The 21,046-nt window shown below is 46.2% G+C and overlaps 7 protein-coding genes and 1 non-coding gene across 8 annotated transcripts; 6 read left to right on the top strand and 2 right to left on the bottom strand.

Moving 5' to 3' along the window:
- Positions 1-188: 188 nt before the first annotated feature.
- Positions 189-1,410, top strand: CMD1 (calmodulin; the record flags this gene model as incomplete). The annotated part of the gene is made up of 2 exons (XM_024856105.1): positions 189-224; positions 961-1,410. 2 exons carry the CDS (start codon positions 189-191, stop codon positions 1,408-1,410), a joined length of 486 nt encoding a protein of 161 aa, XP_024715704.1.
- Positions 1,411-1,516: 106 nt separating this feature from the next.
- Positions 1,517-11,224, bottom strand: C7M61_000673 (uncharacterized protein; the record flags this gene model as incomplete). The annotated part of the gene is made up of 2 exons (XM_024856104.1): positions 1,517-10,005; positions 10,030-11,224. The coding sequence occupies 2 exons, from the start codon at positions 11,222-11,224 to the stop codon at positions 1,517-1,519; spliced, it is 9,684 nt and encodes a 3,227-aa protein (XP_024715703.1).
- Positions 11,225-11,396: 172 nt separating this feature from the next.
- C7M61_000672 (SNG1 family protein) lies at positions 11,397-12,932 on the bottom strand (the record flags this gene model as incomplete). The annotated part of the gene is made up of 1 exon (XM_024856103.1): positions 11,397-12,932. One exon carries the CDS (start codon positions 12,930-12,932, stop codon positions 11,397-11,399), a length of 1,536 nt encoding a protein of 511 aa, XP_024715702.1.
- Positions 12,933-13,478: 546 nt separating this feature from the next.
- On the top strand, positions 13,479-14,321 carry C7M61_000671 (uncharacterized protein; the record flags this gene model as incomplete). Its single annotated transcript, XM_024856102.1, has 1 exon — positions 13,479-14,321. The coding sequence occupies one exon, from the start codon at positions 13,479-13,481 to the stop codon at positions 14,319-14,321; it is 843 nt and encodes a 280-aa protein (XP_024715701.1).
- A 301-nt stretch (positions 14,322-14,622) lies between these two features.
- PMT6 (dolichyl-phosphate-mannose-protein mannosyltransferase) lies at positions 14,623-16,977 on the top strand (the record flags this gene model as incomplete). The annotated part of the gene is made up of 1 exon (XM_024856101.1): positions 14,623-16,977. The coding sequence occupies one exon, from the start codon at positions 14,623-14,625 to the stop codon at positions 16,975-16,977; it is 2,355 nt and encodes a 784-aa protein (XP_024715700.1).
- Positions 16,978-18,259: 1,282 nt separating this feature from the next.
- On the top strand, positions 18,260-18,330 carry C7M61_000668. Its single transcript has one exon. It is a non-coding gene; the product is annotated as a tRNA-Gly (tRNA).
- Positions 18,331-18,699: 369 nt separating this feature from the next.
- Positions 18,700-19,695, top strand: HAP5 (Hap5p; the record flags this gene model as incomplete). Its single annotated transcript, XM_024856100.1, has 1 exon — positions 18,700-19,695. One exon carries the CDS (start codon positions 18,700-18,702, stop codon positions 19,693-19,695), a length of 996 nt encoding a protein of 331 aa, XP_024715699.1.
- A 701-nt stretch (positions 19,696-20,396) lies between these two features.
- On the top strand, positions 20,397-21,026 carry TFS1 (Tfs1p; the record flags this gene model as incomplete). The annotated part of the gene is made up of 1 exon (XM_024856099.1): positions 20,397-21,026. One exon carries the CDS (start codon positions 20,397-20,399, stop codon positions 21,024-21,026), a length of 630 nt encoding a protein of 209 aa, XP_024715698.1.
- Positions 21,027-21,046: the final 20 nt, after the last annotated feature.

Raw genomic sequence — 21,046 nt, 5'->3', positions numbered from 1 at the left:
TTGACACCACCCTGCGCAAGCGGCTGAGGAGCCACAAAACGGCAAAGTGTCTACGACTAGACCTTGGAGATTGCAACTGGACCAATGGAAGGAAAAGTGCTGGAATTCTTAAAGAATTTTTTGCATTGGCGCTGTTTGCTGGAACCTGACTTACCTTATGCAACTACTGGCTCGCTGCTTTTGCAACCATGAGGTATTACCGGGTTGGCTACATGAACATTGAGGTATTAACCATAACCCCAAGGCCGTTTTTTGACATATCCTTAATTTACCCCACCCATAAGCCCAGGGGGCCCGTGGCCGGAGTTGCAGCATGCGGTCGTTATCAAACAATAATTGGCTACAAGGTAAAGAAAAAAAAAAATAAACCGTTATGAGCAACTACCGACCTTCGCTTCCATGGCTCGTATCCGCAACTTCCGAGGTACCAATTTTCATAAATTGTTCCTGTTCACTGCCAATTTTTCGTGCCTCGCAAGCGTTTGTCGGATCGAATCGCGCCAGCTCAGCCTTCCGGCGCGACCATAACTCCAGAAATGCTTCGGTTTTCTTTCCCTGTTTGTGGCACCTGTGTGGAACAAGGCCCTGGCGCCTAGCGTCTAGAGGCACGGTGGGCGGCTAAAAATAGATCGGCCCGAGCTGATGACGAAGTTTAATTTTCCCTTTAGTTCAATTCCGGAGCACAGTATAAATCACATCGTAAATCCTGTCAAATCAATCCTGCCAATCCTAACCTTGATCCAGGCTTCGCATTCCCAGCCCAGCCTTTCTTACTTCTGTTCACCTCCGTTGTCTGCAGTCTGTCACGATACGCTCGACTACTCATTTTCTCAGTGTCAAGAGCAAACTTTTCTTTAAACAACCTTGCCACACGCGATCCCTAGATTATAATGGTATGTGGTGATTCGTTGAGGGCGCCCAATGCATGCGCTGTTTCAATAACGACTTTTTAACTAACAGCAGGCCGAAAAATTGTCCGAAGAACAGATTGCTGAGTTCAAGGAGGCCTTCTCCCTCTTTGACAAGGACAGCGACGGAAAGATCACCACCAAGGAATTGGGCACGGTCATGAGATCGCTTGGTCAGAACCCTTCGGAAAGTGAATTGACAGACATGATCAACGAGGTGGACATCAACAGCGATGGCTCCATCGACTTCCCCGAGTTCTTGACCATGATGGCCAGAAAGATGAAGGACACCGACTCTGAGGCCGAGATCGCCGAGGCTTTCAAGGTCTTTGACAGAAACGGTGACGGCAAGATCTCCGCCGCTGAGTTGAGACACGTGTTGACCTCCATCGGTGAGAAGTTGTCCGACGCCGACGTCGACCAGATGATCAGAGAAGCTGACACCAACAACGACGGCGAGATTGACATCCAGGAGTTCACCCAGTTGTTGGCAGCCAAATAAGCGCCCTTCTAGCGGCCTGGTCTCTCATCTCCTTCATTTCGAACTAATGCCTTATGTATGTCAATTCTACAATTCAATTGCTTGTCTCCTTTCAATTTGTAAATACCTATCTCTTCAAACTCATGAATCTTCCAAGTGACGAGCTTCTCAGTATCGTGGACGATCTGGGCAATGCTTGTCTGTTAGAAGCATCGAATGTCATGTCTGGAAGCTCATCACCGTCATCGTCATCCTCATCGCTGTGATCAGCCTCGGGTGAATCCTTCTTATGGTGATGACGACCACCAAAATCCAATTCATTGATGTTGCGGTGCACCAAGTACCGGAGCGAGTTGTACCAGATGTTATGTCTTTGTCTGTTTGAACAAGTGAACTTCACAGACTTGGTTTGCGAATGCACAATGATACTCTTATGGTAAAGACCAACTGGAATTGGGTTGTTGTCCTCAACGCTCTCCACGCCCAAGATTGCAATGGCTTTACTCTTTGAAGCATTAGGATTCTTCAACACAGGGTTCGAAGTGGACCAATAAAGCGTCAATGAGTATGGGTGCACCCAGAAGTACCTCTCGTGTCTTGTCGACGAAATTGAACTGAGAGGACCAAGTTTTCTGTAGTATTTGAACAAATACTCTCCAATAAGCACTTGGGTAATGACTGGGATCATCGACTTATCGGTGAGCGAAATGTTACTTGCAACAGACATTCCTGTGATTGAATCGAGCATGCTTGCCCTGGAATGAATCGTCAAGTTTGAGCCCACCGATCTGGACTGAGGAATACCTCCAGTAGTACGTCTTGACGATGGTGAAGTCTCCGACATTTCCTGAATATCATCACCCACTGGCAACACTGGGAACATCGATTCATGCTTGAAGCCTCTTCTTTCAGCGTAAGTCTTGAATTTTTCATCCGAAATTGTGTCAATGTTGCTATCCCTGAGGCTGTTGTACTCCGAGGTAGGAAGAAGCTTCACTGATCCAGATTCTGCATCAGCAGCTACAGCATTTGAAGCTGCTGCCGACAGTGGAACGCAGATCATACCGAGGTTTTTGGCAGCTTGTCTCAATTGTCCGACGTCAGATTCAATCATCAGCGATCTCTTCATCTTGTGCAATTCGGTGGCGGAGACCACTGAAAGACCCAAGTCTCCAGCTCTCTTGCTGATCTCTTCTTCAGTCATAACATTCTCTTGACTAGCCTCGAGATTGGTCAATTTATCCTTCAAAGTAGCGTACTCGTCTTGACGTACCACCACTAAACCAAGCTTGTCCAGCTCTCTAGCAAGATCCTCCTTGGACAACTGGGTATCAGCCTTCCTTGATAACTCGTGAATTCTAGAGTCTTTCTCTGCCAAACTCTGCTTGAACTTCAAAAATTCACCGGAACTCAATACAGACAAACCGAGTGCCGCACCTGCCTTGCTAAACAGATCCTTGTCATTCAACTTTTCGGAGCTTTCCAACATTCGTTCGTATTCCTCGCGATCGACAACGACCTTGTTCAATTTATCAGCACTGCACTTCAACTCTGTCACATCTAATGCAAAGGAGTCATTGGCGTCTCTGAACTCGTCGTCCGCTTTACTCACAGAATAACCTTCTGTTTCCAAAGCACTTATCATCTCTCCATATCCAAGTGGTTCAGGGATCTTAGAACTTAATTCCCGTGTGAACTCATCCTCCGTAAAGACCTTGAAACCACCTGTCACGAGAACCGCTCTCGCTTCTTCGGGGGTAACCAATTTATTGGCAGCTTCTCTCAACAGAGCTATCTCCTCTTTAGAGATAATCGCCTTACCCTCAGCCTCTATCTGCCCTTCAAAGTCGACACTCGCCTTATTCTTCAATTCTTCCAACTCATTTACCTCGATTACCGAAAGACCCAATGCATCACACCTTGAAATAAGTTCATCTTTTTGAGGATTCTTCAATGACGCTTCCAATGCCTCCAAGCGTGGTCTCTCTATCAATGCAACACCTTGTTTTTCGGCTTTCTCCTCGAGGGTTTCCGCCGACTTGGTCTTCAATTCCTCAAGCTCATCAGAAGGAAGCAATGTGAGTCCCTTTTTCTCAGCGTGCATTGTCAACAATTCGAAGGATGGCTTATTCGCTTTCAAAAGCAAAGCATCGTACTCTTCTGACGCGATCAAAAGTTTACCTGTTCCTTCAACCTGTTCCTCAACAGAACGGTTTGCTCTAGCTTTCCAGTCATCTAATTCGGCCTTGGAAACCACTGTGCTGTCGTGAGTCTCCGCAATACGCTGAAGATCATCGATAGTATCAACTGCTGGCCTTGCTCTCAAATCCTTGAGCTCGTCCATTCCAATGGTTGCCAAACCTGACATTTGTGCCTTCTCCACAGCAGAAAGAGATGCCTCCTTCTTCAACTTTTCAAGCTCGGCGCTCTCAATGCAACAAAAGCCTAAAGCGGCAGCGTTCGTCTTGATAAAATGTTCTGATGGCTCGCTCAATTGTTTGGCGTTCCTTTCGTGATCATCTTTGGAAACCAAAATCATGCCAGCTTCGTCTGCGAGACTTTCGACAGTACGACTGGCCCTTTCCTTCAACACGTCATGTTCAGTTGTAGGAAGAATAGTCATTCCTTCTGATTGAAGCACAGCTCTTGCAGTTTCAGCCGAGGGATGCTCGCTCTTCTTCTTCAACTCTGCCAACTCAGTAGGCTTTATGATGGTCAATCCTTTTCTTGAGGCGTGATCTTCGATCGACTCATCAGCACTGCTCTTGAGCTTCTTGAAGTCAGCTGTCAGCACTGCTACCATCGACAAAGCAGCTGCTTTATCGAAAATTGATGTTTCATGCAGAGACTTCAATTTGTCGTACTCGGAGTTGTCAACCACAACACAATTTTTAGTAGCAGCATTCTGATGAAGATAATCAAGCGAGGGCGCTTCGTATTGGCGCTTAAGTTCGTCGAGAGACGCCGAGAGCTCCTCGCACTGTTGTCTTGTGCCCATCAAGTCATCATATTCGACCCTTGGAAGTACTGCAAGAGACTGCTCTTGGGCTTGGTCTGCGAGTGACTTGTTCGCCTTCTCTGTCAATGAGGTGAAATCTTCTTTTGTGACCGCAATCATGCCAGCAGAGATCGCAGCACTCTTCAAAAAGTCAGCTGTAGGTGAATCGATCTTAGACTTGAGAGCGTCCAACTCTTCTGTTTTGATCAACGTCATTCCTTGCTCCAGTGCTCTCTGCAGCAAATCTTTGGAAATCAAATCATACTCTGTCTTGGAAATCACACAATGATTTTGCTTGGAAGCAACTTCACAAATCTTCTCGAAGGCGGGTGATTCAGCGGACTCGCGCAATTGCTGATAATCAGATTTGGGTACACCCACCAAGCTTGCGTCCTCAAGCTTAGCTTCAAGCGAGCGGGAAAGGACAGCAAATTCAGACTCTGGTACAAATGCAAAGCCCTTTGCGTGTGGCAACAGCTTGATGGCCTCCAACGAAGGATTCTTCAACTGATCGTACTCTTCTTTGGCCAACCCTATCATTCCAGCCTTTTCAATCTTGACTGATAAAGGTTCACGAAGCTCGTCGTACGACTCATCGCTTATGACGCGAGATTTGTGGGCTCTTGCCTTGTTCTCGATGTGATCAAGCGCTGGAGACTCGATTTTCTCGATCATACTGCTGTGCTCATCCTTCTTGAGAATGACAAAACCTTCAGAGGTGGCAACCGTTTTGATCTTATCAAGCGAAGGTGTTTTCGCGTCGTCAAGTAATTTTTCATATTCAGCAGCACTCAAAAGCTTGAAGCCATCTTCTTCAGCCAACTTCTCGAGACTCTTGGACTTGTATTCTTTAAGCGACATGTAATCAGTTGAAGGCACAAGTTCCAAGCCCTTTGAGGATGCATGAGCCGATAAGTCATCGACGGAGGGCTCATCAACTTTTTGCTTCATCACCTGGAAATCGGAAGTCTTGAGAATCGTGTGGTTCTTGGAGAGAGCTTTCTGACGAAGAAGATCAATAGATGGCTCTGACAAATTCTTCCTCATCTCTGTGAGCTCAGCGGTTTCGATCAAAGTTTGATTCTTCAACTGACTCTTCTTCTCCAAGTAATCGAGCGAAGGGTTTTCAATGGCGTCTATGAGCTTCTTATATTCGTCCGAGGATAGAAGCTTAAACGATTTTTGCTCTGCTTTTTGGAATAAGTATTCGGTTCCGGGATCCTCAATTGTGGCTTTAAGTTTCTGGAGCTCATTACTCGAGATCAAAGACATCTGCTTCTGAGATGCTCTCACTTTGAGGTGTTCAATCGACGGATTCTCAACAGTTCTGGTCATCTCGTCATGCTGCTCCTGTGAAATAACCCTTTGACCAGCATTTTGCGCTTTAGTGAGAAGGAAATCAAGTGATGGAGAGCTTGAGGTTTCCTTAAGCAGGTGATACTCATCATCCGCAACAAGCTGATATCCCTGTCTTTCCGCTTGTCTCGTCAAAAAGTCAATATCCGGCTCTTCGTCGTTATGATACAAACGTTCAAGTTCAGCTTTGCTGATCAAAGCCTTGTCAACCCGATCAGCGTTTTCCTCCAAAAAGGCCATAGAAGGATCTTTAGTGATTGAAAGCAAATTGTCATACTCGTCGTGAGTCACAAGCTTCATGGTGTTGAGCCTCTCCTTATCCTCAAGATGCTTTTCAAATTCTGTGGTAGGAACAGCAACCATGCCATGCTTGGAGATTCCCTCCTTGAGAGAGTCAACATCTGGGAAATAAAACTTCTTGAGAGAAACCAACTCTTCCTTGGGAACGAGCTCCAACTGTAAACGAGTAGCTTGCTTTTTAACGTGATCCACATCCGGGGTACTTGCTAACCCGAGCAACCTCTTGTAGTCGGACTTTTTGATCACCGCATGATCAAGAGAGGCTGCACGATTTTTCAAATGATCGATATCTGGAGTATTTGCCTTCAACAAAATGCTCTCATATACCTGAGTAGGAACAACACTATGGTTATGCTTAAGCGCCCTCTCTGAAAGATCCCCAATCTGTGGCTCATGTGCTAACTGTCTCAAAGATTCGAGCTCATGGTTCGCAATTAGGGACACATTAAGTGGTTGGGCGAGTTCCGATAACCTCAGAACATCAGGACTACTAAGGGCCCTGTACTCAGAAGTTGGCAAAAGAACGTGATCGTGCTTCATAGCATGCTCGCGGACAGCGTCAATATCAGGTGAGTTGGCTAGCAGGCGAAGAGTTTCAGCATCTTGCTTACGCATGAACTCTCCCTCGTGTTTGATAGCAAACGCCTTCACTTCATCCAATGTGGGCTCTTGTGCCCGTCTCTCAAGATCATCAAAATGAGTTATGTCAATCAAGCATTTGTCCTTTTCGTTGGCCAACTTTGTCAAATGATCAACGCCTGGCTGATGAGCTAGCGTGCGTAATTCGTCAAGAGTCTTCTTCTCTATGACAACATTTCCACGCTTTTCGGCTTCCTTGGCGATCCAAGTAGGATCAGGGTTCTCCGAGGTCTTCTTCAAAGAGTTATATTCCGCCAAAGGAATGGCAGATAACCCAAGTGCCAACGCCTTTGAGGTAATTGCAGTGGAAGTAGGTTCCTTTGCTTCTTTAAGAAGATTCTCATACTCCGACTTGCTAACAACCACTTGCTCCAACCTACCAGCTTGTTCAATGATATGTTCCAAAGATGGCTGCTTCGCAAGGGTTTCCAAATTGTTGAGAGAATCCTCTGAAACAACACGCTTATTGAGTTTAGCTGCCTTTGATTCAAGATACTCCGCTGAAGGATTTTCAAAGTCGTCCTCCGCAATCAATCTAAACTTAATCTCACTTGCCTTTTCATCCAAATAAGACTTTGCAGGTTGATGCAATTGCTGCTGGAGCTGCTCAAACTCATGCTTCTTTGTCAACACGTAATCGCTTCCCTCGGCAAATTTCCGAAGCTCTCCATCATTCGGCGTCGTAGCCTTCCTGGTGAGTTCTTCATGTTCCACTGCACTGATAAGCAAAAGCTCATGACGCTTGGCATGTGATGAAAGCTCTTGCACATCTGGTTCCAAAGCCGCCTTCCTTAAGGCTGCGAAGTCCTCAGCCTTAACAAGAGCATGATCGAGAGCTGCCGCTTGTCTTTCGATCGTACTGAGCGAAGGTTCCTCAGCTGCGGTCTTGAGGGCTGCGTACTCGTCATGGGTAAGTACCGTATGTTTCAAGCGTGAGGAATGTTGTTGAATGAATTCAAGTTCAGGCTCGTCAATAGTTTTTCTCATACTCATGACTTCTTCTTGAGAAATCATTTCATGCGAGTGAGCAGCTGCATGCTTGCGAAGGAGTTCAATTGATGGTTCAATGGCATCTTGCTTCAATTTTTTGTAAGCATCTGCTTCCAAAACAACGTAATTCAAAGCCTCTGCTCTTTCCTTCAACTTCTCTAATGATGGGTTTCTCGAAGTCTCTGTCAAAGATTCATGATCGGAAGACGAAAGCAAAACATGACTCAACCTCGATGCATGCGACTGAATAAAATCTAAGCTTGGTTCATTGAGGTTTTTCCTGAGTTTTTGGGTCTCCATAACTGGTAGGACTTCATGATCTGCACGCTCGGCATGCTCCTTTAGCTCGGATAAGGATGGATCCTGAGCACGTCTCTCTAATTCTGCAAACTGAGTCTTAGACAACAACAATTTGTCGTGTTTGTCGGCGTGTTTCTCTAAAGTCTCGACTCCTGGATTTTCAACCTCTGTTCGAAGGTTCTCGAGCTCATTGTTCAGTATGACCAGCATATTGATCTTTGCAGCCTGACCTTCAATAATCTCCAAGGATGGCTCCTCTGCGATTTTCTTGAGATCTTCAAACTCTCCCTTCGGAACTATTATACAGCCGTCTGCGGTAACCTTAGTGTCGATGAGCTCCATGCTTGGGTTTGCAGCAGCATGCTTGATTTCCTCATACTCTGAGGTTTTCAAAATGATAGATTCAACACTCTTAGCTCTTTCCGAGACTTCTTCGAAGGTTGGCTCGTTCAATTGTTTGTGCAAAGATGTAAGCTGGTCTGATTCAATAGCACAAAGTCCAAAACCTGTCAAAAGAGTTTTAACACGTTCGAGAGGAGGGTTTTCGGCCAATTCCTCGAGGTTTTTGAGCTCAGATTTATTGATTACAGAGCAATCCATGTCATTTGCTTTTGATGCAATAAATTCACGAGATGGTGCATGTTCGATATCGCGGAGACGATGCAATTCATCGGACTTCAACAACTGATAGCCTTTACTGACTGCCTTGGACTTAAGGAAATCGAAAGAGGGATCGTTGAAAGTTTTGTAAAGATCGGCATACTCGGATTTATCCATTGTCACCAAGTCGTGCTTCTCGGCGTGAGTTTGAACCTGAGCAAGAGATGGCTCGTGTGCTTTTTGGAGAAGAGACATGAACTGCCCATTCTCAATGATTTTGTGACCAGTTGCTTTTTCCTTGATGTATTCAATCGTAGGATTGTCAATCTTAGTAATCAAGCCGTCTAACTCTTCAGTGGGTATAACGCTGTACAGTTGTGCCTTGGCTTTTTCTTGAAGATGTGACAACAGAGGTTGATTGGCATTCGCATTTAGTTTCTCGAAGTCGCCTCTTGGCACAACAACATGGTCGTGTTTGCCAAGATGAGACTTCAAGCTGTCAAGTGTTGGCTCGAATGCCAACTTCAGGAGCTTATCATGCTCAGCGGAAGGAATTGCAGTGTAGTTGTAAGAAGCTGCCTTGGCCTTCCAATCGTTCAACAGAGGAGACTGAAGAGCTTGAAGCTTCTCATGATCCAATACATGAAGATTTCTCTTGGAACCATGCTCAATAATTTGCTCAGCGGTGGGCTCGTCAGCACGCGCCACAAGCTCGTCATAGAATGCAGATGAAGTGAGAATCATACCAAGTTCGTTAGCCTTTTCAGTGAGATAGGCTTTATCGGGGTTAAGGTGATCCGCCTCTAGTTTCTTGAGATTTTTGAATTCATCATTCGTTAGGGTATGCAATTGAGCCTCTTTACACTTCGACCTCAAGTATGACTCTGACGGGCGGGAGACAAGCTCCTCATTCTTCTTGAGGACTTCTAGGTATTCCGACTCGATAGTCTGTAAGCCATGCTTTTCAAGTGCAGCGGTGAGATAGTCAACCTTAGGATTGAGGTAAGATGTCGCATCTTTCGTGACAGTTTCGTATTCTTGGGAATCGATTGTAACAAGGCCTCGCTCTTTAAGTTTAAGTTTCATTTCCTCCTCATCAAGAAGGCGGTTGTATTCCTTTTTGCTCAAACAAACAAGACCTCTGATTTCTGTCACACCCTTGAGTCTCTCCTCTGAAATGTCATTAACGTCATTATACTGCAATTTGGCATACTCATCCTGTTGAACAAGAACTAAGTGATTATCCTTAGCATATTTCTGAACTTGCTCGTCAGTCAACCCGGCAACGTTGCTCAATTCCAGGCGAATGTCTCTCTTGGCACGAGTCGTATCTTCAGTTTCAGAGTCGGAAGAGGACTCGGAGTCATCTAGAGGAGGAACATCTGGCTGCGTTTTTTGAGGGCTATCATCGTCCCAGCTTTCAAGACGGCGCACTGGTTTTGACGGTGTGGCCGAACCTGTCTCGATATAATCTTCCCATTTCTCATCTTGAGGCCAACTGTCACCACTCTCATCATCTAACACGAGAAACTTGGAGTTTCTCTTTGCCGGTGAATAAATTGCAGATGAGCGGTTGGAGGGTGGGGGGAAGAAATCCTTCTGCTTCGACTTCTTGCTGCTGCGAGGAGTCTCCCTTGTCAGAGGGCTTTGGTTCTCAAACCTAGTTTTGAGCAAAGCACCCCTCAACTTGGCCACCATTTTGTGGGCATGGTCGAGGTTAGCCTTGAGGGTCTCCACCCGAAGCTCTGTGTTGGAAGAACCCGAGTCTGGCTCGCGAGGAAGTGCTTCCGATGCAGTGAGAATGCTGTCTAGGTCAACAGGGTCTAGGTCTTCTGAGGTCAGGATGTCATGAAACTTGGCTTTCTTCTCGACGATGGGGGCGGGCTCGGTTGGGCCCTTTGCAGCCTTCTCCGTCGTTTTCACGAGAAGGAGGTCGTTCTCGTCATTGAGCAGACTGATACGTGAGTTAAGTTCAGCAATTTCTTTCTCGTAAGAATCCCTGGACTTATGCAAATCTGAATCCAACTTGTTATGCTGGAGACGAAGCTCGTCATTCTCCTTCTGAATGGATGTAATGCGTAAAGTTGACTCGTTCGTGGACTTGACGAGCTTGTCGTTTGTGATGCGTAGTTGTTCAATCTCCTCGTTGAGATGCGTCACTGTAGCCTCGAGCTCCCAGTTCTTATCCTTCAACTGCTCCTCGTTGCTTGCAGCAAAGGAACGCGAGTTGGTCAATGAAACAACCTGGTTTTTGTACTTGGCGAGCTCCTCTGCAGCTCCCTTCAATTTGGTCTTGTACTTGTTGTTTTCAGCAGTCAATCGACGGCATTCTGTAAGCAAGTTCTCACTCAAACCCACCACGAAGTTCATGTCATGGCCTTTCGATTCGGGTCCTAATGCTGGAGCAGGCTGTGGAACTAACGTGTTTTGTCTATTCGAGTTGCTCAATTTCCCCAAATGAGATGAAGACGATTTTTGTCTCAATCTAGGCACTGAAGAGCTGCTGCCCGTCAGACCCGGTGGTTGTCTTGCACCCTGCGTTGCATCAGGCAGCTGTAACGGAGCCGTGGCCTTCTCTTTGTTGCTTCCAAAAAGCTTTTTCTGGATATCAGAGAGTTGACCACGGATGTCCTCTTTATGTGGATGGGACATGTTTTAGAGGGGTATTGTGGTGTATGGCTGCTAGCAATAGAGTGTTGCAAAAATCGATCCACTATTTTCTCAGGTAAACATACTGTACTCAGACTACATCTAGGTGTCGGACACCATTGCTAACTGCGAATTACTATCAATTTGACTGTATGTCCTGAATAATTAATATAGTCTAATTTCTTTCTCTGGGAATGTCTTCGACGGACTCCTCGTTTTGGATTTCTTCTCTCAATTCCTCCTTCAACCTCTCTCTATCAGCTCTCGCCTTGCCACCCATTTTCTGGCCGAAAATCTTGAAGGTGACAATCAACAAAACGGTAGCAAGGGCATCCCAAGCAACTAAAACACCATAGTTTCTGCCCATGGCACCCTTGTAAGTGTCAAAAAAGATAACCTTGGTGATCTCGTACGAGGCATGCACTGGCAAACCATAACCGTATCTGTAAAACTTGGGCAAAATCGCCATTGGAGTAAATGTGGGAGAAATGTTAATGATGACCCAGAACAACATCCAGAAGCCGAGAACTGGAGGGTAGATCATGATACACCACATGGCCATAACCTCGTTCATGGCACCGACAGCCCACATCGTCAAAAAGTTGGTCATCCAATACACAAGGAAGCCTGAACGGCCAAAAGCCTTTCCAAAGTCGACTTGGAAAGCCAATGTCACAAGGGAATAGATCAAACTGAGGACGAAGAAACTGATAATGGACGACAAGGCTCTATAAAGAACGAGGTGAGGGGTCTTGATGCCGAGACGAGCCACAGTCAGGTGAACGTCGTTGAAAAAGTTAAATGCAAAGAAGGTAAGAATGATCAAGTAAATCAATCCCACCTGTGATGGAGCAAAAAGTACCGGATCGTTCCATGGTCTGCCATCTTCCATCAGGAACTGGAGAGGTGTGCTGGCTACCGCGAGTGAGTTTGGGCTGGCGAAGACATTCGAGAGATCTTCGCTTGACATCAAAGAATTGGTGACATAACTGGTGTTAGCAGCAAATATTGATGACATCTTTTCAACGTTTGGTGTGACGTAAGAGTTCATCGACATCATGTCACGGCCTGTCTCGTAGTACACTCTTACTGTCTCGCTCGAGACGTTGTAGGACGTATCTCCGGATAAAATGGCATTTTTGAGATCGTTGGAAGCACTAGCACGAACATAGATACCGGCCCAGTAGTTTTGATGATGAACCTGGCGTACTACCTCCTCCCAGGCTGAGATTCCGTGTCTATCGGCGGATTCGTTGAATTCCGTGTTGTTCTGAATCAACCAGCCACCATAGTTTCGGGCCTCGGGCAGCTCTAGAAGCTCTCTCAATGAGTTTCCGATGACTGGCTGTGTATCATTGACAACGTTGACGTCTTCAATGACCACCAACATCCTAAGACGATGGTATCGCTGCTCTCTTTCGAAACCGGTTCCCCAATAGATGGAGAAAATGCCGAGCATGAGGAATGCCATGAGCGCATAGATGAGGAGGTATTTGATCAAAATCTTCTTTCGGGCATCCTTGAGCTTGTCATTGAAGAAAGACAACCGAGTTTGCATTCTTTGTAGCATGCTGGGTGACCTCTCCAAATGATTCGTTTCATCAGCATCGCCACGAAATTCGTTGACATCTAGTTCATTGGAGTTTTGGCCAGAGGCCATCAGCAGGGAGTCTGCCTCCTTTGGCTCTGTTTTGTGTTCCGGTTGGGACATGTGGTGAGGATGAGTGAGCAGGGAATGACTTGCAAGCGCCTCGATAAGCTTATACACAACAGAAGGTTATCGAACGGCTGGCAATGTTTAAAAATGCAAGGCGTTTAAGCAATTCGCAATAAGTAAAAAAAAAAGCTGTTTTGCGTGATGCCGTGTATTTATAAAAAAACGAGCTGGAGCTGAATAAGATAAATAACCTCGCGGAGTTATTACCGTTTAAATTCAAAAAAAATCTTGCGCCGTCCGAGATAGAGAGCTGCGGAGCTGCACAAGCGACATCGGAAACTACGAGATCCGATGCCGTACGTTTGACGCACAATCAACCCGGCAGGCCGGTTCCATCGAGATGATAAATACCGACGAAATTCGCTGGAATTTCGGAAAAGTCGGCTACCAAATAATGATTTTTTTAACTCCGTCGCTCCAACCTCTTTTTCTAATTGTAAACGTGGTTGCGCCGTGAGCACCGGTCAATGTGTCATTACCCCAGTGCGACTGACTCACCCTCATGATTACTTAACCGCTGCAATAGCATATTTCTTATCCATGTCTCTATTCAAACAGGTTGACGTGTTTGCCAATTCAAGATACAAGGGCAACCCCGTGGCGGTTTTCTTCGATGCCGACGACTTATCCACTGAGCAGATGGCCCAAATGTCCCGCTGGACAAACCTATCTGAGGCTACATTCATTGTGAAACCCACCACCAAGGATGCCAGTTACAAAGTCCGTATTTTCGCCCACGAGCACGAATTGCCCTTTGCAGGCCATCCAACTATAGGTACTTGCCACGCCTTACTTGAAGCAGGCCTTATCGAGCCTCGGGACGGGAAAATCTACCAGGAATGCGGTGCTGGTTTGGTCGAGCTCACAGTGGCTGATGGCCTCATCTCCTTCCAGCTTCCCTACGCTAAGCAATTGCGTACGCCTGGTGATATAACCGCCGTTACCAAGCATCTCTTCCAGGGGGAGATCAAGAACACCTCACCCGAAGCGATTCTTTTCGACGTGGGTCCCAAATGGCTCACACTCCGGCTCGACAGCGCTGAGACCGTGCTTTCGCTCAGACCCAATCATGGCGGAATAAGACAAGTTTCTGAAGCCTGGGGCATCACCGGAATTCAAGTTTTGGGGCCTCAAAAGGAAAAGGATGCGTATGAATTGAGAACCTTCGCCCCTGCTGTGGAGGTGAATGAAGACCCAGTTTGCGGATCTGGACTGGGAGCTGCCGGGGCTTTCTTAGCTGCTACTGGAGAGTTGAAGGGCAAGGTTAGCATTTCTCAAGGCACTGTGGTGGGTCGCCAGGGTAAAGTTACCGTTCACAATGAGGATAGAATTATCGTTGGCGGTCCTTCAATTACCACTATTGAGGGTAAGTGGCAATCTTGATGTTTCGGCGGTCTCGTTAATCTCTCCGAACACATGGAAATAGTGTCTTCGATGCAGAGTTGAGTGAAACCACTACGGTCAGTGGGGAATACCCGGGGCAGTTATACCTTCACTCTTCAGAAATGCAATAAAAAAAATTGGGTCGCCCGTGTCAACCCTCGTTGTTTATTATTTTCTTATTTTTGTTTGGCCCAACGCCCACGTCGTGGCTTCTCACCACCGTGTGTCCGCTTGCGCGACCTATATAGAAATCTCCACTTACACCTTCACATTCAACTCCAACTTTGCTTTAGATTGTACAATGTCTTCAAGCCCCAAGGAATCGTTTACCTCGGGCACAGACTACCATGATTTAGGCACGCTAAGGCACCGGAACCAAGTCGCCAATTCTAGCACTATAGCGAGTAGTGAGGATCTCGATAGTATTATCAAACAGACCTCGTCGCTCTCCATCGATGAATCCCGAGGCAAAAACTGGTGGACCGTGCTGAACATTTTCGTCTACGTTCTTAATCCATTGCTACTCACTGCTTTGTCGGCTTACGTGAGGCTCTATGGAATTGGTGACGTGCCCAAGGTTATTTGGGATGAAGCTCATTTTGGAAAATTCGGATCCCACTACTTGAAACACGAGTTCTACTTCGATGTCCATCCACCTCTTGGGAAGTTACTCGTTGGTCTCTCTGGCTGGCTAGCGGGCTACGATGGATCGTTCGAGTTCAAGAGTGGTAAAGAGTTCCCTAGCGAGTTCAATATTATCGCCATGAGATACTTCAACTGCGTGTTTGGAATTCTTTGCACCCCTTTTGCTTACTTCACGGCATTGAGTTTGGGCTTTTCCTTATATACCGTGTGGTATATTTCATTGCTGGTTGTGTTCGAGATGTTGTCCCTCACGTTGTCCAAGTTCATCCTCTTGGACTCCATGCTTCTCTTTTTCACGGTGACCACATTTTTCGGCCTTAGTAAAATCCATGAGCTCAATCAAAGAAACAAGCTTCTTAGCCTCCCCGGTGGTCTCTGGTTGGCCTTCACAGGTGTGTCGATTGGCTGTGTTTGCTCTGTGAAATGGGTGGGTCTCTTCGTCACTGCTCTAGTGGGCCTTTACACGATATATGACTTGCTCATTCGGTTCTACGAAGTTTTGGAGCGGCAATTCAGAGCGCAAAAAGTCACTTCCTGGACAATTTACCTCAGACATTGGTTCGTCAGGATCGTGACATTGATTGCGATTCCATTTGTCATATACGTCATGGCTTTCAAGGTTCATTTCCAAGTCTTAAACCGGTCTGGACCAGGTGATGGCTCTATCTCGACATTGCTACAGGCCCAATTGGAGGGCAACACCTTGAAAAACGGACCTCGTTCAGTGGCATATGGCTCCTTGGTTACCCTTCGTTCACAAGGCCTTCTGCCCAACCTTTTGCATTCTCACCCTCACTTATATCCAGAGGGGTCTCGTCAACAGCAAATAACGACGTATGGCTACAAAGACAACAATAATGAGTTTCTCATCGAGTTTGATTTGGAGAACGCTATGAAGGGACGATTCGCAACGATTGATTTCGATGAAGATAATCCAAATGTTATTCTCGACTACAAGACATTAGTCAAGGATGGTGACACTATCAGGTTGATGCATAAGGATCGTGGCTGCTTTTTGCATTCTCACTCCATCGCAGCACCAGTGCTGAAGGGCCATTATGAGACTTCTTGCTACGGCAACATCGATGTGAATGACTCAAAAGATGATTGGGTGATCGAAGTTCAATCTCAGGAAGAATCTCCATCCCCCGAGTTTCAAAATGAAAGTGTTTCTGAGATTCACCCTATCTCGACTAGTTTCCGGTTGCGTCACAAGGTACTTGGTTGTTACTTGGCTACAACAGGCTATTCCTATCCATCTTGGGGCTTCCAACAAGGCGAGGTCACCTGTAAGAATGTGTTGTTAAAGAATGATAAAAGTGCATGGTGGAACATCGAAGACCATGTCAATAATGATTTCGAATCGCCCAAAACCAAATATGTTGCTCCAAAGCCAAAATTCTGGAAGGAATTCATCTTGTTGAATTATGGAATGATGGCCTCGAATAACGCCTTGATTCCTGATCCAGACCATTACGACCACTTGGCGTCAAGATGGTGGGAATGGCCGATCTTGCGAACTGGCTTGAGAATGAGCGGCTGGTGGTCAGACAGTTCCAAGTATTTCCTCATGGGCAACCCATTCGTTACCTGGTTCAGTACGCTCTCGATTGTGGTGAGCATCATCTTTGCGACAGGAACGCTATACATGTGGCAAAGACAATCTGTTGAATTGAATGTTAGAAGCACTGAATGGAACAGATTTATCGCTCAGTTTGTCTTCCCAATAGCTGGGTATGTGTTACACTACCTACCGTTCATCCTTATGGGAAGAGTGACTTATTTGCATCATTACGTGCCAGCATTGTACTTTGCAATTTTTGTATCTGGTTACGTCCTTGAGACCGCTGTTGCCCGGAAGGCACCAAAGATTGTGAAGCTCATTATTTACGCACTCTTCTACTTTGGCGTTGTTGGTACCTTTTGGAGATTTCGCTTCTTTTCGTTAGGAATGAAAGGCGCCAGCGCTCTATATCTCCATCTCAAGCTTCTCAACTCCTGGCGGGTGTGAGAGTGTTGATTTTTGGCAATCCCCTCAGCATATACCAAATATACAATAAAATGAACAAGAGTTTCGAAGTTTTGTCATATAAATTCTCATCTGGATATTTTCACTATATCATGCAATAATCTTCCTAGCACCACAGCGAAGACCACGAGCAGCACTTCGTTGATATTGTCCTCCATGGCGGTGGGCCCTTCTAGCTCACTTCGACGTAATCAGTTCTCCTTGGGTAATAGTTCGTCCATTCGTTGGATGAAGAGATTTTATATAAAAATCAGCTGCAGACATGTCTGCTTGGCGCTGGAGGTATTCAAGCAGGTCGGGGAAGTTTGTAATCCCATAACGTCTAAGGTCTGTAGCGAAAGGTTCACCGCAGCCTTCAGTGATAAAGACGTAAAGTTCCGCGTCAGTAAGGTGCTCTGCGGGAATGATTTGCTGTAACTCGGTGAACTGCTCTAGGTAGGATGAGAGGGAGTTGGATCCACGATTTAACTTCCAGATGGTGTGAATTGCAGCATCCTCGTAATTTGCAGGGAAGAAAATTGCCTTGAGTTGGTCGAGTACATCTGGGCCGGTTAACTGCAGCCACTCCGACTTCTCCTGGCATACCCTAAGCCAAGTTCTGGCTTCATCCTTAACCAGCATCCGAATAAGGAGTTTGTCGTATTCAGGATTTCCATTGAAAAGGTCCCGGCAGCTTAGCATATAATCATTGATGACTTTTGGATCGCGTTCGCCTCTGTAGGGAGTTATAACGCTGGCGATTTGGCTAATTTTGTAAATGGTTTCAGACTTCATTGCGTTGGGCTGCGCTGATAAGTGTTACGGCTCGTCTGAGGAATCCCTTTCGGTGCTTGGAGTTTAACGTAGGCTAGGACTTTGTGGTTTATGTCCTTGTCAAAACAATATTTTGCTCCTATAGTAAAGAGCCGAGAAAAAACAAAATACCTCGTCAAATCCTCGGCCAAGTCGAACAATAGTCAAAAGCATCCTGATGCAAAGTTTCGCGGTCGGGTGACACTCCGAGGCACTACCAGAGCCCCCACTCGTGTTTCAGAATCTGAAACCCCTACTTTATGACAACTATACAAGGCTGCTTTGTTGGCTGCCTTCTCTCTCATTTCTATCTAACTATCAACACACTAAAAACTACTACTGTCCATCGAAGTGTGTTATGTCTGCCCTCAACCTTGATGCCTTTCCTGCACCTAGATCACGTGTTTTGTGTCTCGTGACCCAATTTGTCTGACGCTTCAATATTTGTCGTTTTCCAGACAGAGTAAGAAGCGCGCAAGTGGTTTAGTGGTAAAATCCAACGTTGCCATCGTTGGGCCCCCGGTTCGATTCCGGGCTTGCGCAGTTCTTTTTTTTTTTTCTTGATAGTTGGCTGTCTACGTATGACGCCCATTGTGAAGCGAACAGAGTCTTGTGTAGCTCTTCAATATTATCTTGTAAGGTAGTGTTTCCACTTCGGCGACCAAAAGCCGATAATCTCCTGCAGGTGGACTTGTCCGGTCGCTCGCACTGAAGGAAAAAATCACCATCCAAATGCAGTTCATAATTGAAAAGTATAGACGATAGACCCTAACTTGTCTCAAATTATCGTCGAGCTTGACATCCAGTTTTTGTTCTGAGCTCTGCTAACCCTACGTGGAAGCCAAGAGTGCCAAGTATACCACATTGCGTGAGACTCACAAGATTCTCACTACCAGCCTATAGCTCCCAAGAATGGAGTATAACAACGCCTACTTGGACGACCAAGAGCTCCCTCATATCAACCAGGAGCAGGGTCACAATGGAGTCGACAACCAGCAATTTGATGAGCAGCCTATGCTGGCGGTTCAGGAAAGAGCACCACCACTGACTACGCTGCATCCCATAGTGGACGAGGAGGAGCTCTTAGCAGCCCAGGCGGCTGCTGATGCTGCTGTGGCCCAGCAACAAGCACAGCCCCAGCCCGGTGGAGTTTTCGGTAATGTGGGCCAAGGTTTGACGGGTAAAAATAGAGATTTGTTGATGCAATACTGGCAAGAAACGATTGACTCCATCGAAAATGACGACCATGATTTCAAAAATCACCAGTTACCTTTGGCAAGAATCAAGAAGGTGATGAAAACAGATGAAGAGGTGAGAATGATCAGTGCCGAGGCGCCAATTTTGTTCGCCAAGGGTTGTGACGTCTTCATCACTGAGTTGACCATGCGTGCGTGGATCCACGCCGAGGAGAATAAGCGGAGAACGCTCCAAAAGTCTGATATTGCAGCTGCATTGACTAAAAGTGATATGTTTGATTTCCTTATTGATGTTGTTCCTCGCGAAGAAGAGAAGCCGAAGAAGTCATTCCCCGGTCAGTCCCGAACTGGAAGCTATGTCACTACTTCTTCGCAGCCACCGATGCACCACCTCCCGCAGCCACCAATGGGTGTGAACCTGATTCGTGGCACTGCAAACCCTCAGGGGCCACCTCAGAACGCGGTTCCTATGGGACAGAATACTCACCTGCCCGGCAGTCAAGGACTGCCTCTACAAAACGTTCCACATCTCCCTCAAACTAGACTGCCTCAGCTTCCGAACCGCTCAACGGACAATAAGGAACTTCCACAACAAGTTCCACCCTTAGACGACATGGGTGCGCCCAGAGATGATGGAGTTAAACAAGAAGAGAACGAGGAGAGCTCGAGTTACAATTTCGACAACTACCAGCCTTATGAAAACAATTACTAGAGGTGGCAGACGTCTTGTTGATGATAAACGAACACGCCCCAGTGGCCCGGATTTGAAAATGGCTGTATAAGCAGACCCTGTATGAGTAGCCTAATGTACTTTAATCAATTGCTGAGCGCAAAATGTAGAATTGTGTCAAACAGGGCAAACATTAGTATGCAATTAGCCCGTATAGCAATGGCAAGCACTCAAATCGACCGTTGGACAAAATAGAAAGTTGTTTTGATCAGAGGTCGATTTTTCATACTTCCTGTTCAATATTGCTATTTCGCAACTTTCTTCATGCCACACAAAAAAATGGAAACTTCTAGTCGCTTGAGCAATTTTGAACCCTGCTTTTTGCAGAACAATAATGACCTAGACTCCCATACTTTTTAAAGCCTTCAATTCCATACCTTATTAAGAATAAAAAAAGAAATTGTCAGATCAAGACAACTACAGAGATACCCCTTTAGGTTATTGTATGCAAGGAGCTCGGATCTTGTCGGGAGGCGCTCAATGGAGCGGGAGGCGAACACTGAGCCGCTCACTGGGGTTAAGTGCACTACGGTCTATATAGGCTGCTCACGCTCCCTTGTACGTCATGTGGTATATGGTAACCTCCTCTTTTTAGCAATTGAGTGATGTTCTCTATATATAGGGGTGCTCTAGCCAGACAAGCAAGGCCCTCCTTCTTTACACCTAAATTCCGGCTACCCAAAATGAATTTAATGACTATTTCCCAATCATTGGATGAAGCTTACAACAAGCATTCCATTATTCCCGATGTTGTCGACAAGTTTGATACTCAGGGTTTGCTCACCATTGAGTACTCTAAAGACCACCATGTCACCTTGGGCAACACTTTGAAAGTAGCTGACACCCAGCACATCCCCACCATACAGTTCACCTTGAACTCCCCTAACCAGGAGAAGGAATTGCAAGTGAACAGTGACGACAAGTTCACCTTGGTGTTGACTGATCCAGACGCACCAACCAGAGGTGACAAGAAGTGGTCCGAATACGCCCACTGGCTCGTCACGGACTTGCCATTGAACACCAACAATGCCGACTCGGAGGAATCTTTGTCGACAATCTTGGACATCAGCAAGGGTAATGAGCTTTTGAGCTACGTCGGCCCTGGTCCTCCAGAGAAGACCGGAAAGCACAGGTATGTTTTCTTGTTATACAAGCAGGACCCCAAGGCCAACTTGGTTACCCCACCAGACAGATCCACTTGGGGTACTGAACAGCCTGGCTCGGGAGTCAGAGACTATTTCAAGAAGCACGGTGGCAGCTCTCAATTGTTGGCTGTGAACTTCTTCTTTGCTCAAAACGAAGTCCAGGAGTAGATAGAATGTCTGAATCCCTA

Source organism: Candidozyma pseudohaemuli (assembly GCF_003013735.1).
Source record: "Candidozyma pseudohaemuli strain B12108 chromosome Unknown scaffold00001, whole genome shotgun sequence".
Lineage (NCBI taxonomy): Eukaryota > Fungi > Ascomycota > Pichiomycetes > Serinales > Metschnikowiaceae > Candidozyma > Candidozyma pseudohaemuli.
Note: the sequence above shows the minus strand (reverse complement) of the source record. Positions and strands in the feature narration are given on the sequence as shown.